This window comes from Orycteropus afer, unplaced genomic scaffold (assembly GCF_000298275.1).
Source record: "Orycteropus afer afer isolate SDZICR_OR568_19922 unplaced genomic scaffold, OryAfe1.0 scaffold00021, whole genome shotgun sequence".
Classification (NCBI taxonomy): domain Eukaryota; kingdom Metazoa; phylum Chordata; class Mammalia; order Tubulidentata; family Orycteropodidae; genus Orycteropus; species Orycteropus afer.
In genome coordinates this window covers 13,634,989-13,651,917 of record NW_006921608.1, presented here as the reverse complement: position 1 = coordinate 13,651,917, position 16,929 = coordinate 13,634,989, and the positions used below count along the sequence as shown (strand labels likewise).

The 16,929-nt window shown below is 35.7% G+C and overlaps 1 protein-coding gene across 1 annotated transcript in view; it reads left to right on the top strand.

The window, feature by feature from the left end:
- Positions 1-16,929, top strand: part of VPS13B (vacuolar protein sorting 13 homolog B) — a 1,115,876-nt gene that overhangs the window by 577,114 nt on the left and 521,833 nt on the right. The window contains exons 23-24 of the mRNA XM_007934836.2: positions 1,968-2,188; positions 9,625-9,828. Of these exons, the coding sequence (XP_007933027.1) occupies positions 1,968-2,188; positions 9,625-9,828 (425 nt within the window). The remainder of the gene's footprint in view (positions 1-1,967; positions 2,189-9,624; positions 9,829-16,929) is intronic.

Sequence of the window (16,929 nt, the reverse complement as noted above, 5' to 3'; positions counted from 1 at the left end):
GCATTTTAAAACAGACAGTCTTCATGCTAAATAACTGTTCATTTAAAGACTTAGAGTATGATATATCCAATTTCAATTTATTGGTCCAGTGCCAAAGAAGCAACAGAAACATATATATCTGAGATAGTACCAAACTTATTTGACATTTTTTGTTATTGTTGTTTAGTGAATTTAAATGTAGCATTTTTCATCCAACATAATTACTGTTTAGTATTTCTTGGATGAAATAAATTTTCAAAAATATGTATATAGTTCAGTAACCATTTTAAAATATGCAACCTGAAATCATACTAAAATATTTTAAGCCAAATTTGGCAAGCTTTTATTTTGTAAATAGCGTGAAACTTTGTGTAGGTTTTAAAATAATTTTAGAATTAGTTACAGATGATTTAAAGTTTGTCATTTTTTCTTGGGGGCAAAATATTTTAAGTTTTACGGCAGGCAGAGTAGCACAGTGCTGACCACACATTATTATGCACTGATCATTGTTTCCAGGCAAGTTCTTGTGGGATACTGTGCCACTAGATTTATTCTGTTATTCAAGTCTCAGTTTCAGAGTTTCTTATTTCATAATTTTATTAACTATTTTTGGTCAAAATATTCTGAATGTTCAACTTAAGGAGAGAAATCTACCTTGTGGTGTATACTGAGTATCACCATTATCAATTCAAGGGCATATTTAGATCAGTACTTGGTGCAATTCACTTGGTATTCTTTTCTTCAATAAATAAAAGCATGTGAAACTATTAGGACAGTGTGATTATGGTTCTCACTCTGCGTGGACATATACACCACTGCAGTGGGGGAAACTTGAAGGAAATAGACAAAACGTTAATAGTCGTTATTATGAATTGCAGGGTTGAAGTTGAATTAGGACTGATTTTGATTTTCTTCTTTGTAATATTTTCAAAATTATCTGCAGAGAGATGTCTATTAGTTTTCTAATTAGAAAATAATATTCTCAACTTATTTAAAAATAATTGAATTAAGAAAGATGTCTATTCTATACCAACTATATTGACATAGTTATTGTAGAATTGCAAAGTCAAAATAGAAAGTCATATTAAAAATGACTAAAAGGGCAAATTTTTGTTACATATATTTTATCATAATCAAATTTTAATATGCAAGTTGTAGAAACATTCTCCTTCAAATTTGCATCATCATAACCATTTATAAATTATCTAATGAAAAAATATTTTGAGAAACTGTTTCACGAAGCATTTTATCTATAGGTACAGTAAAAAACAAAGATGATTTAATGAATTAATCTCACAAAAGTTGTTCAAAGACAAAAGTATAAAAGAAGGGAATTTTGCTTTTAATCTTGAAATGTATGAGTCCTGATTTTTTTATCAAGGAAGACTGATATTATAACAGAATTTTTACTTTACATAAGAATTGTCCAGAGAACATAGTAAAATGCCTCCTGGTTTTTACCACCAGGAATATGAAGCAGAATTGAGGAATCTGTATTTTAAATAAGCACCCTCATGATTCTGATGAAAGCAGTCCAATAGACCACAGTCAACTGTTTATTCTTTTTCTCTCTCATTCCACAACCAGATCTATGATAATCTTCAGTTCATCAAGGCAATGCCTTTTCCTAATTTAAGTCATTATCTGTAGTTTACAAAGTACAATGCACAAAACCCCAGTAGTCACATAGGACAACCCATTAGGGTGAGGGAAGAAGAAGTTAGAACTTATATTTATGTTTTATCTCATTTCTTTAATTTTTATCTGTATATTGTTTGTAAGTTATAGTAAGTACAGATGTAAACATTTAAAAAAGATAAATTTAAGTACATATAATTTTTTTCCTGATCTTTAGAATACTATATTTGCTTTTTATGATGCAGTGTTAAGTGTTTTACTTTCAAAAAAAAAAAAAATAGATAATTTATAATCAAGCAACAGTTAACTGTATATTTGTGTTTACTTCCCTACTCCCTTTCCATCCTCAGGTGATGCTTTTCCTTGGACCATCAGCTTACATCATTTCAGCATATATACCCTTCTTGGAAAACAAGTGACACTTTGCCTAGTGGAACCTATGGGTTGTACCTCTACTCTGGCTGTCACATCCCAGAAACTACTCACTACAGGACTTGATATGAGACACTCATTTGTTGTTTGTCTGCATGTTGAACTAGAATCACTTGAGATAAAATGCTCGAACTCCCAGGTTGGTACATTTGATATATGGAAGGAAATTTAAAATAATTTGATTGAAGAACAATCGTTTTCCATTTTGTTAAAGGCTTTCTCCTCTATTAAGTGTACTAAATTTTTTTAACTAGCCATCAAGATCAAGGTTGTTAGATTAAGAATTTCTTTGAAGCTCTCTTAACTTTTGTAACTTAAACTCTTCTAAAAATGTAATGGTGGCAGAATAAATGCATCTTAGGCTGATGGAATTAAATCAGTTACAGATGTAGTTTTTAAACATTGAAGAAGCACTTTATTGTCAGACTGGAAGAGTTTGTTGAAGCAATCAAATGTAATTTTCAGTCGGATTCTCATTCAGAACCTCTTTTGCTCGACATGAAATATTAAAATTAAGAAACAAAATTGAATGACACAGTTTACTATATAAAAGCATTTTTAAAACAGATTTTCACTTGTTAGAGATCAAGCCTGTTGTTTGCAGCAGTTGTACATTTTTTTATGGATTCAGATCCACCTATGTTTGCACAAATTATTAATTGCATATAATTTAATCCTTATGTCGTTGACCTCAGGTAGACTTTATTATATTTTCTTCATAGATTGTCAATGTTGAATACAGTTTGAAATTTTTTTAAAAAACAATTCTTTATAGAATATTATTGGATCTGATAGAGCCATACTGATAAAGCTGTGTTTATCGCAGTATAGTAGTTAGAAGCCATTTTTTTAATGTGTTATGACATATCCATATAATAGATGTTGTTTGTTGTTACGTGTCATCGAGTCAGTCCCGACTCATAGCGACCCCTCCTTGGGTTTCCAAGGCGGTATCACTACAGAAATAGATTGCCCATCCTTCCTTCCAAGGAATGGCTGGTGAGTTTGAACTGCCAGCCTTCTGGTTAGCGTCAAGTATAGTATGTACAGATACTATCAATATTAATAGTGATAATATTAATGCTATGAATAGATACTATTTAGTCTTAAAAATAAATGAACTATGAATAAATGAAACATCTTAGATAAATATCACAGTTACTATGCTGAGTGAACAAAGTTAGGCAAAAAAGAGCTCTTAATGTATAATTCTATTTTATATAAAATTTTGAATAGGAAAACTGCTAATATAGTGACAAGAAACAGACCATTTGTTGCCTCTGAGCCAGGGAGGAATGAGGAATGAACATATGTAGGAGTGACAGATTACAAAGGGATGTGAGGAAACTTTGGCAGATAACAGAAATGTTCATTTTATTTGTAGTTTGTATTAAGTAGGAGCTCAAGCCCTATATACAGCTCTATATGATGGACAGCCTCCTGCTTATTGGAGGTCTTCCAGAATCCTTGTACCTTAGGGATTTATGAAGTCTCACTAGGTCTTGGTAGGATAGTTCTACTCTACATATTCTGCTTATCTATAGCCATCTCTGCTTCAGGGGGAAAAAAAGAATCCTGTGGCCTTTATGATTTTTTGCCTTGAACTTCATTATTATTAACTTCATAAATTTTTTCTTTCACTTTAAGAATACTCAGTAGTGTTGTAACTTTTATGGTGTCTAATTAAATGTAATACTGTGGCTCAAAATTAGAGCACTGGGCTGTCTTCTTTAGATAACTACTTTGTTTGGAAGTAAATTCTACATGTGTTGTGTTTGTTGTTCTAAGCAAAATCATGGCATAGATGGAGCCTGTATTTGGCCTAGTAGTTCCTTTCTGTGTCTGTCCTCTTCCTTTTGTCCTTTATTATCTGGCTTCCCAGAAATCAAGGACTTTTTTTTGAGAATCACACTAGAGCTGAATGTACTGAAATAAATAGAGTTGTGTTAAATTGTTACTGTGGCTGTAACCAAACTTATTTGCAAGGTTGTTGGGAAGTTTAAGTGAGATATTTGTGAAAATACATTGTAAAATGTTATTTGAATGTCATGTTGTTAGTTTAGACTAACTCTGATGTATATAAAATGTGAGAACTTCTTCACAAATTGGTATGAATATTCCCGGTGGAATGTTAGTGGCATTCCTGAAGGGATATGCAGCCATAGAATAAACATAGCACTTCGAAGAATCAATATTTATTCAAAGATTTGGTGAGAGGTTAATACTCCTTAATATCCCTGTGTGCCAGATTCACCTAAATTTTAATGAAATATATGAGACTCCAGATAAACCTCTTTCTTGTGCGTGGTTGCTTTAGCCTGAGCTTTCCAGTTCCTGGTTTCTGTCAGACTTCCAAAAAGAGCTTGATTTCTTTTTTTCCCATGTGAATTTAGCAAATATTTATTGAGTTCTACACATAAGCCAGATACCAGGGAAAAAAAGAGGAGTAAGACAAACACACAATGTACACATCTACACTGATGCTAGTTCAACAGTTAAACACCACAGATAAAAAATAAATCTTGAAAGTATCAAGGAAAAAAAAAAGAGAATTACAAAGAGAAAAAGATTTTTTATTTAATTTTTTTCCTTGCATTTTTAATAATAGAAGATGGAGCGATCTACTTCTGTAAAGATATATAGCCTTGGAGACCCAGTGGGGTCACTATGAGTCAGAATCGACTCAATGGCAGTGAGTTTGGTTTGGTTTATTATCATTTTGGCATGAGTCTGTGATCTTTGTACGTGTACTGTTTACTGTATTTTATTTTATTTTTGCCATAACTACCTCTCAGAAAATTTTCATCAGTTCACCTTCACATAGGTTAAATGGAATTACTTTTTCTTTTTTTGTCTTCCTCTTCACCCAAATTAATGTATGTCTATCCTTAGCATAGTGGTTTACCCTCCTTACCCTTCCCACACCTGGTAAACATCAAAGAATATTGCTTGATGTGTAAAACGCTTTTCTTGACTTTTTAAAATAGCTGTGTCATGCAACATATGTAGTTTTGTGATTGACTAATTTCACTTAATATAATGTCCTCTAAGTTCATTCATATTATGAGATGTTTTGCAGATTCATAATTGTTTTTTAATGTTGCATAGTATTCCACGGTGTGTAAGTATCATAGTTTGTTGAACCATTCCTCTGTTGATGGGTATTTATGTTATTTCCATTTTTTTGGTATTGTGAATAATGCTGCAATGAATGTGGCTGTGAATATATCTGTTTGTGTGATGGCTCTTATTTCTCTAGGCTATATACCTAGTAGTGATATTGCTGGATTGTATGATATTTCTATTTCCAGCTTTTTAAGGAAGCACCATACCATTGTCCACAATGGTTGTACCATTTATGATCCCACTAGCAGTGTATTGGGGTTCCGATCTCACTATACCCTCACCAGCATTTATGGTTTTTTTGTTTTTTTGTACTTTACTATTAGTGTTGGAGTAAGATGATTTCTTTGATTTGCATTTCTCTAATGGCTAATGATTGCAAGCATTTCTTCATGTGTTTGTTAGCTGCCTAAAAGTCTTCTTTGGTGAAGTGGCTCTTCCTGTCCTCTGTGCATTTTTTAATTGGATTATTTGTCTTTTTTTTATTGTTAAAGGTGTTGAGATTTTCAATAAATTTTAGAGATTAGACCCTTATCCAGTATGTCATTACCAACTTTTTCCTCCTGTCTATGAGTTCTCTTTTTACTCTTTTGATGAAATCTTTTGATGTATATAAGTGTCTTATTTGGTCCTAACCATCTTATTTTGTCTTCTGGTATTTATACATCTTTAATTATGTTCAATAGTGTATTTATGCCATGAATTAGGGCCCCTAAATTTGTCCCTAGGAGCTCTGGTAGCATAGTGGCTAAGACACTTGACTGCTAACCAGAAGGCTGGTGGTTCAAACCCACCAGCCACTCCTCGGAAGGAAGATGGGGCAATCTACTTCTGTAGTGATACTGCCTTGGAAACCCAAGGAGGGGTCGCTATGAGTCAGGGCTGACTCGACGGCACATAACAACAACAACAACAAATTTGTCCCTAATTTTCGTTTGATGATTTTTATGGTTTTAAGTTCTGAGTTCAAGTCTTTGATCCAGCTAGAGTTCATTTTTCTATATAGTGTGAGATACAGGTCCTGTTTCATTTTTCTGCAAATGGATATCCAGAGTAACAAAGGTTTGGGTGGATAGTTTCCTTCTCAAAGGACATTATGGAAGCCAGAAGAGCAACATTTTTAAACTGCTGAAATTAAAAAAAAAAGAACAAAAACCTGAGAACCCAGAATTCTATGTCAAGCAAAAATAACTGAAGAATGAAGGCAAAATAAAGATAGTTTTAGATAAAAGAAAACTAAAAGCACTCTGCATCAGTAGAACTGAAATATAAGAAGTACTAAAGGAATTTCTTGTGGAAGGAAATGATACCATATGGTTGAGCAGTTTTTTTTAATGTGTATTGGCTAGTAAATTTTCACTTTTATGAATTGATAGTATCATTTACCCAATTTTTAAAATTGAGTCAGTTTTGTTCTTCTTTGCTAAGAGCTTTTCTTATGTTGTATAAATGCATACCCTTGTATTTGGAATGCAATTATATGCCTTTAAACTTATGGCATCTTTTGTCATGCAAAATATTTAAAGAATTCATAGTCAGATATATTTTTGGTTCCGTTTTTATTTTCTAGTTTTCTTTCCAAATTGAAAAAAAAAAAATTCATGGGTCCATAAACGGCACAAACATGTATAAGCATATAAACCAAAAGAACCCAAACTCACTGTTGGGGAGTCGGGTCCGACTCATAGCAACCCCTCCTGGGGTTTCCAAGGCAGTATCAGTATGGAAGTAGATTGCCCAACCTTCCTTCTGAGGAGTGGCTTGTGGGTTTGAATCACCAGCCTTCTGGTTAGCAGTCAGATGCCTTAGGCACTACGCCACCAGAGCTACTATTAAGAATTAAAAAGTGGGACTTTATGATGCACCATCTGTGGATTCTATCCTACAGAGTAGTGATGTTTAAAAGATACATATATAAAAAGTAGCTTTTTTATTTTTAACTTTTATGCCAAATTAGACTGGGTAAGTACTGCTTTATTTGAAAACTTTTGTGTGGTTTTTTTTTATTATTATTATTTTTTGCAAATAACTCTTTTGAAACTGTATTTTAATGATTAGTAATGACTTGCATGCCAAATAAACTAGCCTTTCTAAATCTGTATTCTCCTAGAGATCTCTGCACTGTTCAACACTGAGCACTAGTCGCTTAGTGAAATCTCATTCCTCCTTTGTTTCCATTGATATTGCATGTTCATGCTTTTTCTTCCACCTCTACTTTTATGATTACTGTTCTACCGGGGTAACTCATAATACCCTGCAAAACAAGTCTCTCCTCTTTAACAGGGTTGTTGTGTGCAGTTGAGTTGCACTGAGTAGAGCTGCCCCGTAGGGTTCCCTAGGCTGCAGTCTTTATGGGAGCAGATCACCAGGTCTTTTCTACAGCAGAGCTGCTGGTGGGGTTCAAACCACCGATCTTTCAGTTATCAGCCAAGTTCTTAACTATTGTCCTATCAGGTTACCATAGGAAAGGATACAGAAAAGGGAAAAGCAGCCCTCTAGCACAGGAAGTTACCTCTGGGGAGGATAAAATTCAGTTGAAGAAGAATAACAAGAAGGGGTCAACCCACCAACCTCACTGCCCTCAAGTTGGATCTGACTCATAGCGAGCCCTCCTTGGGTTTCCAAGGCAATATCACTATGGAAGTAGATTGCCCAACCTTGCTTCTGAGGAGTGGCTGCTGGGTTTGATCTGCTAGCCTTCTGGTTAGCAGTCAAATGCCTTAGACACTCCACCACCAGAGCTCCCGAGAGGGGAGTATTTAACCTTTTATCATCCTGAGTAATTTCTCAGTCATCTTCTGCACTTGGCTTTCGCTCATGTCCTTGTGCTTAGAATGGCCTTTTGTACCCACCTCAGTCTTTCTTGTCCTTCAGGAATATAGGTCCTTGAGCCTTTTCTGTCTTGCCAGCCCATTTAAGTTTCTTTTCTGACTAGCTGTAGATTTTGTAAAGATAAAAAATAATAAATAATAAATAAAAATTAAAAAATGTGTTTAAAGTTTATGTCAGTGTTTTGCTTGGTACTTTAAATACACAGTGTATTTGGTGATATCCATACAGTTATTTAATGGTAACAGTTAAAGGAAATCAGGAGTAGTGACAATAAAAGTAGTAATATTTCTTTGTTGTAAATAAAACTTAAGCCATTAGAAGTCTGCTTGCTTTAGTTTATGCTTTCTTATTATCTAATTGTTTAAGAAATAACAAAATAATCTTTTTAAAATTTGATTTGCAACAAATAGAATGGTTTCGTTTAGAGAGACGCTTCTTCATAATTATAAAGGACAAAATAATTTGAAGTAAAATTTTTCTAAGAAGCTTTTTGTAAGATCTTTAAATATTAGATTATTTTTTCACAAAAAGAACTATAACCTGAGATTGAGACTTCATTACACAAAAAGCGGGAAAAAACTGTATACCCAAGTACTGCTTTATATCAAATAAGAATTGACAACAGTGTTTTTATGCATCTGTTCTGCCCACATAAGAAGCCAGCTTCATCATCTGGATGTATCCTGGGGCTGAAACTTCTTATAAATATGAGAATTTCTTTCTTTCTTTCTTTTCTTTTTTTTTTTTTTTAATGGCAAGTAGAATATGGTGTCCAGCTGTGGATTTGCTTATAAATTGTGTTTGCATTTTTTTCCCTGTGCTTGTTTTATACAGTATATGGCAATATGTTGTCATACAAATTCCATGATTAATGCTTATTTATGAAATCTTGTGTAAATATCTTAGAACTTAGTCAAGCAATCGGCAAGTTAAACACTTTTTTTTCTTCTTTCTGAATATCGGAATGACATATCCCAGGGGAATGGTTGGTTGGATAGTTTATGTTCTTTATCTATAGAAAAGCCTCATACGTAACATTTTCCTTTTACTATTCTATACAATATCATCCTTTCAATTTACTTTGCTGTGTGAGAAGTCTAGTCTCCGATTCAGAGAGAATCAGAATAGAATCTAAGTGTGGAAATTATTCATAAATAAGAATAGTAATTATTTCCTGTTTTACTAAATAATAATATTTACTTTATGTATTTGAGTTCTAGTTTTGATTGATTCCTCTGTTTAAGAGGTGCTTCTTTGTGTTTGTTCTGTTACGTATATATCAAAATAAATCCATTGACCCATATTAAGCTGTGTCTAAATTAGTATCATTTTCTTAACAAAAATGCCAGATTACTTATGTCATAGTGTGAGTTTATGGCAAATTTCAAGTGTGAATAAATTTATTGTATCTACTTCAAATTTGAGTTATGATGAAATGCTTAAGACTTTAAGTTTGTTATATGTATTATTTTTCTCTTTATTTCTCAGGAGAATCATTGTGTCCATATAATAGGATCAGTGTTGCGTGGTAGCTTCTTGTTTCGCTGGACTTGTTTTATTTTTTCATAGTATTGAGTAACAGTTGAAAGACTTGCTTTCCCTTATTTTCCTTCTGCTCAGGTCCAGCTCTTATACGAGCTAACTGACATCATGGATAAGGTCTGGAATAAGATTCAGAAGAGAGGCCATCCCAGTCAATCTTCAGCCTATCCAGAGACTGTCGTGGGGGCTGTCCCGAGCTCTCCAGTTAGAAGCAGTGTAGGCACCGCTCCTCCAGACACCAGCACATGCAGCCCATCTGCTGACATTGGAACTACTACTGAGGTAAGTGTTTCTGAAAGATTCTGTTACCAAATGAAGGGTGATAGGAAATACAGAGCGTTCCATTTCGTGATTGAGAATGAAGATGACCTCACTTCTGTGGAAGCTGACAGGTTCAAAAGGCTCAAGAGGAGCTGTGGTAGCAGTAGCTGTGTATTATGGTTCTTCTTTGGTCCAAGTATTTTTAGCATTTCCATTTGGCAATGGAGTAGTTCAGGATAGTTGGTGCACTGTGAAATGATAAAACCTGAAATATGATAAAGGTATGTTTCCTCAAAAGTGTGAAACTTAGAAGCTGAGTGGTAAAGAAAGAAAAAAAGCCTTTCCCCTGACTCTGTGCCTGTGCTCCACTTTTGAATTAAGGTGGTACTGTTGTCTTCTAGATCACTACTTCTCAGCCTTGTCAGACCCAGTACCTCTGCATACTCCACCCCCAGCACCCATCATAAAAGCCCCACTTTTTGATTCTTAACAGGAGCTCTGGTGGCATAGTGGCTAAGGTATTTGACTGCTAACCAGAAGGCTGGTGTTTGAAACCCACCAGCCACTCCTCGGAAGGAAGATAGGGCAATCTACTTCTGTAGTGATACTGCCTTGGAAACCCAAGGAGGGGTAGCTGTGAGTCAGATCCAACTTGACAGTAGTGAGTTTGGTTTTGGTTTTGGTTGTTTGGTTTAACCTCACTCAGCATGACAGTGCCCCTTTTATATAATAAATAATTTATATTGCCCCCTTTTATTCTTCTGTTAAAAATCATTTAACATACAGAAGCATGTAGGAGGAACTCAGGTAGCATAGTGCTTAAGGCACTTGACTGCTAACCAGAAGGCTGGCGGTTCAAACCTACAAGCCACTCTTCAGAAAGAAGGTTGGGCAATTTATTTCTGTGGTGATACCACCTCAGAAACCCAAGGAGGGGTCGCTATGAGTCGGGTCCGACTCAACGGCAGTGACTTTGGTTTTTTTTTTTTAAGCATGTAATTCCAAGAAAATACGGTATCCTAAATATAAAGAATAAATAAAAGGAAAGTAATATAAGGTACAGTAATATGTATTTCAATATGTAAATATTTGGAGGTGACTCCATTAAAAGACAAAACAAAGCAGTCAGATCCGTACAATTACTGCACTGTAAAAAGACTTGTGCAGGTTTATGTTCAATACCACAAGGAATAGTCCTCTTGGTTTTGAGATTTTCCTGAAAAAGTGACAAACTCTTTTTGTTTTTATTGTGCTTTAGGTGCATATTTACAGAGCCAAATTTGTTTTACATAAGAGTTACAAATTCTTGATAAAGTTACAAACATATAAAGTACAATCTTTCTTTCATTTCAGTAGTGGCATTTCTTGAACTATCTGTGTGTTTTGAAATTGTGCAAAATGAAAAAAATTTACTTTGTGTTGAAATGTAGAACCGAGTTAGAGTTTGTTGTTGTTGTTTGCCATCGAGTCGGCCCCGACTCCTAGCGACCCCTCCTTGGGTTTCGGAGGCAGTATCACTATGGAAGTAGGATTGCCCAACTTTATGTCCATATATTTATAAACAAAATTTTTACCTACTTGAATGTATTCTTCATTTTGCAGTACTGTCCTAACTCATTATAAGATCTCTTGAGTCTCAAACTTCTAACCACTAAATGGCTATGGTGGGCCAGTCATTGAATCAACCAAAAACATCTTCATATGTTTCACAAGACCTACACCAACAAACAAAACAAAACACCACAACCATTGTCATTGAGTCAGTTTCAACCATGTAGGACATGGAAAATCTGCCCCCTACAGGGTTTTCAAGGCTATAAATCTTTACGGAAGCAGCCAATTGACTGGTGGGTTTGATCTGCTGTCCTTTGGTGAGCAGTTAAATGCTTTAACCACTGCTCCACCAGAGCTCCTTTCACAATACTTACCCAAAAAAGCACACCTGCTGCCGCCAAGTGGTGCACCTGTTATTGTTGTTCTTATGTGCCGTCGAGTCGGACCCAACTCATAGCGACCCCTCCTTGGGTTTCCAAGGCAGTATTACTATGGAAGTAGATTGCCCCATCTTCCTTCCGTGGAGTGGCTGGTGGGTTTGAACCACCACCAGCCTTCTGTTAGCAGTCAAGTGCCTTAATTTCCCCACACTACTGTTACGTAAGTAATTGCATAAGGACACCACTTTCTCTTGCATCAAAGCTATTGGCAAATTGCAAAGTGGAGGAATATCAAGTAAAAAAGATGTTAATTTCTTGCTTTTAGGATTCAGTAAAGGCCATCAAACTAAAATAAAAGGGCAAATTTCATTTGCTATGGGGCTTTTTTTTTTTTTATGTTTTCGATGTAGAGCTCTTTAACCCCTTGCATAAACAACTTCTCTATCCTGTTCATTCCAGACCTTAAAAAAACAAGAACCTCAGTGATGGGATTGCTCTTTTTTCCTCCAAATGAGGAAGGAGTAGAGAATATAAAACTGGGCCTTTATGAAACCATTTGGCCATATCCCTATGTGTATAAGAAGAGTGGATTATTTCTTAGAAATCTCCTGTATCTATTAGTACATAAAACTCTATAGCAAAGAAGTCCTACAGTAAAGAAAACTATCCAACTTCATTGAATGAGCAGTTCTCAAAGAGCCAATTTTTTCAAAGCGTACCTAGTGTCATTATACAGAATGCTGTTGTTAGATGCTTTTGAGTCAGTTCTGACTCATAATGACCCTGTGTTCAACAGGATGAAATACTGTTTTTGACTCACTGTTGTAGCCACTTTGTTGGCCTGTCTCATTAAGGATCTTCCTCTGTTTTGCTTACTCTCTACTTTACCAAGCATGACATCCTTCTCCAGGAGCTGGTCCCTCGTGATAATATGTCCAGAGTATGTGAGACGAAGTCTCGCTGTCTTCCCTTCCAAGGAGCATTCTAGCTCTACTTCTTTCAAGACAGGTTTGTCTCTGCTTCTGATAGTCCACAGTACATTCAGTATTCTTTGCCAATACCAAAATTTGAAAGTAACTGTTCTTCTTCAGTCTTCCTTATTCATTGTTTTCCTTTTGCGTGCATATGAGATAATTGAAAATACTGTGGTTTGGCTTAGGTGCAACTTAGTCCTCAAAGTGACATCTTCACTTTCTAACACTTCAAAGAGGTCTTTTGCAGCAGATTTGCCCATTGCAATATGTTGTCTGATTTCTTGACTGCTGCTTCCATGGGTGTGGGCATTGATTGTGGATCCAAGTAAAATGAAATCCTTGACAATTAGTCTTTTTTAATGTTTCATAGTGTTTCTTTTTGGGCTGATTGTGAAGATTTTTGTTTTCTTTATGTTGAGTTGTAATCCATACTGAAGGATGTAGTCTTTGATATTCATTAATAAGTGCTTTAAGTCTTCTTTAATTTCAGTCAGCAAGCAAGATTGTATCATCTGTATATTACCTTGAGTTGCAATATTGAAAATTTCTATGGGCAAAGTATTAAATGATTCAGGGATCATTAAAAGAAGATGGAAGGAATACATCCACTGTACCAAAAAGAATTGGTTGGCATTCAGCCATTTGAGAAGATAGCATATGATCATGTACCAATAGTATGTAAGGAAGAAGTCCAAGCTGCACTTGAAGATACTGGTAAAAAAACAAGGCTCCAGGAATTGACAGAATCCAATTGGATGTTTAAAAAGCACCTACAACACTGGAAGTGCTCACTTTTCTCTGCCAAGAAATTTGGAAGACAGCTACATGGCAATCCAATGGCAAGACATCTATATATGTGTCCATTCCAAAGAAAGAGAATCCAACAGAATGAGGAAATTACCAAACATTATCATTAATATCATAGGCAAATAAAATTTTGCTGAAGATAATTCAAAAACAGTTGTAATAGTATATCAACAGAGAACTACCAGAAATTCAAGCCGGATTCAGAAGAGAACGTGGAATGAAAGATAACATTACTGATGTCAAGTGGATTTGTCTGAAAGAAGAGAATATCAGAAAGATGTTTCCCTATGTTTTATAGAATATGCAAAGGCATTTGATGATGTAGATCATAACAAATTGTGGATGACATTTCAAAGAATGAGAATTCCAGAACTCTTACTTATATTTATGTGGAAGCTGTACATAGACAAAGAAGCAGTCATTCAAACAGAACAAGGGTATAATGCATGTTTAAAATTAGAAAAGGTGAGTGTCAGGGTGGTATCCTTTCATCATGCTTATTCGGTCTATATGGTGAACAAATAATCAAAGAAGGTGACCATATGAAGAAGAATATAGCATCAAGCTTGGAGAAAGACTCATTGTCAACCTGTGATATGCAGATGACACAACTTGCACAGAACATACGATGAAATGCCTTAATACGGTAATCAAAGCTCGAGTTGATGAATTGCCAGAAGAAGAGAGTACAAGTGAAATTGACAAATGAGAGTAAATTTTAGAGACATGTCAGTGGCAGAAAGGACAGTGTTGTATTAAACAATTGTTTGTTGAGTATTGTGTTATCCAGACAAGCGTGACTTCCTGTTTTGAAAGTGTTCTTTTGAAACACTGCAAGTCCAGGAAAGTTAGGGCTTACATAGAATGATCATATATGTTGATGGCTTATCTAGGGACTGGCCTTCACACAAAGTACAATGTGAATGGTACAGTCTAGAATTGTGCTGTATATGATCTATCCATTAGGACACGGTGGTCCTGATGTGAGATACAATAGTAAAACACATGCTCTGTGATTATGAAGAAAGGATGAGCTGCTTCATTCTTTGGGGATCTCTAGGTATATCTCACACTTTAAGAATGTGTAAGACTTGGGGAACAATTTCGTTTTAGTATGTTTATAGCACATATTATGGACTAGAAGAATGCTTGGCCACGAACAAAATACCAGAAGGATATATACCTGTGTTTTATTGATTATGCAAAGGCATTTGACTGTGAGGATCATAATAAATTATGGATAAGCTTGTGAAAAATTGGAATTAAAGAACACTTACTTTTGTTCATGAGGAACCTGTACACAGATCCAAGAGCAAGTTGTTCAACCAGAACAAAGGAACACTGCATGATTTAAAATCAGGAAAAGTGTGCAGCAGGTTATATCTTTTCACCATACTTACTCAGTCTGCACGCTGAGCAAATAATCTGAGAAGCTGGAATATATGAAGAAGAATATAGCATCAGGATTAAAGGAAGACTCATTAGCAATCTGTGATATGCAGATGTTACGATTTTGCTTGCTGAAAGTGAAGAAGACTTGAAGCACTTGCTGATGAAGATCAAAGACTGCAGCCTTCAGTATAGATTACACCTCCACATAAAGAAAACAAAGATCCTCACAACCAATAAGCAGCATCATAATAAATGGAGAAAAGATTGAATTTGTCAAGGATTTCATTTTACTTGGATCCACAATCAATGCCCATGGCAACTTGTTGGTTGTTTTTTGAGGTGTTATCACAGTTCCAAATAATTGTCACCCTGTGTAAAACAGAATGAAACACTGCCCAGTCCTGCGCTATCCTTAAAATTGCTTGAGCCCATTGTTGTAGCCACTGTGTCAATCCATCTTGTTGAGAGTCTTCCTCTGTTTTGCTACTTCTTTATGTCCTGAAATAACCATTCATGGAATACCCACTGAGATGTTTCAACAAACAGATGCAGCATTGGAGGCACTTACTCAGCTATGCCAAGAGATTTGGAAGAGAGCTTCCTAGCCAACTGACTGGAAGAAATCCAAATTTGTACCCATTCCAGAGAAAGGTGATCCCACAGAATGTGGAGATTATTGAACAATATCATTGATATCATACACAAGTTAAAATCTTACTGAAGATAATTCAAAAATGGTTGCAGCAGTGTATTGACATAGAATTTCCAGAAATGCAAGCTGGATTCAGAGGGGGATGTGAAATGAGGGATATCCTGGCTGATGTCAGATAGATGTTGGCTCAAAGCAAAGAATGCTAGAAAAATATTTACTTGTGTTTTATCAACTATTCCAAAGGCATTCAGTCATGTCGATCATGACGAATTGTGTATAACATTGAGAAGAATGGGAATTCCAGAACACTTAATTGTACTTGTGAGAAACCTGTACATAGTCCAGGAGGCTGTTGTTCAAACAAGACAAGGGGATACTTCATGGTTTAAAATCAGGAAAGGTGTGTGTCAGGGTTGTATCCTTTCACTATACCTATTCAATCTCTATGCTGAACAAATAATCTGAGAAACTAGACTATGTGAAGAATGTGGCATCTGGATTGGAGGAAGGCTCATTAACAACCTGAGATATGCTGATGGCACAACTTTGCTTGCTGAGGGTAAGGATGATTTGAAGCACTTACTTATGAAGATTAAAGACTACAGTCTGCACTGTGGATTATACCTCAATATAAAGAAAAAAAATCCTCACAACTTGACCAATAAGCAGCATCACAATAAATGGGGAAAAGTTTGATGTTGTCAAAGACTTTATATTGCTTGGTTCTACAGTCAGCACCATTGGAAGCAGTAGTCGAGACATCAAAAGATGTATTGCATTGGGCAAATCTGCTGCAAAATATGTCTTTCAAGTGCTGAAGAGAAAAGATGTCTCCTTCAAGACATTAGGTTAGGTGCGCCTAACCCAAGCCATGGTATTTTCAGTCACCTCACATGCATGTGAGAGCTGGACAGTGAACAAGGAAAACGAAAGAAGAGTTGATGCTTTTGAGTTGTGGTGTTGTCAAGGAATGCTGAAAGTACCATGGACTACAAGAAGAACCAACCAATCTGTCCTGGAAGAAGTGCAGCTGGAGTGTTCCTTGGAACCAGGAATGGCCAAACTTCATCTCACCTACTTTGGTCATGTTGTCAAAAGGGAACATTCTCTGGAGAAGGATTTCAAAGTGGAGGATCAATGAAAAGGAGAAGCCCCTCAACAAGAGGGATTGACACAGGGGCTGCAGCAGTGGGCTCAGGTATAGTAGGGATTGTGAGGCTGGCACAAGACTGGGCAGTGTTTCGTTCTGTTCTGCAAAAGTCTCCATGAGGAGGCGGGGCAAGATGGCGGACTAGGCAGAAGGATTGCACAGACCCTCTTCAACAAAGAAAAGGGAAACCAATTAACACAGACACAGAAGATA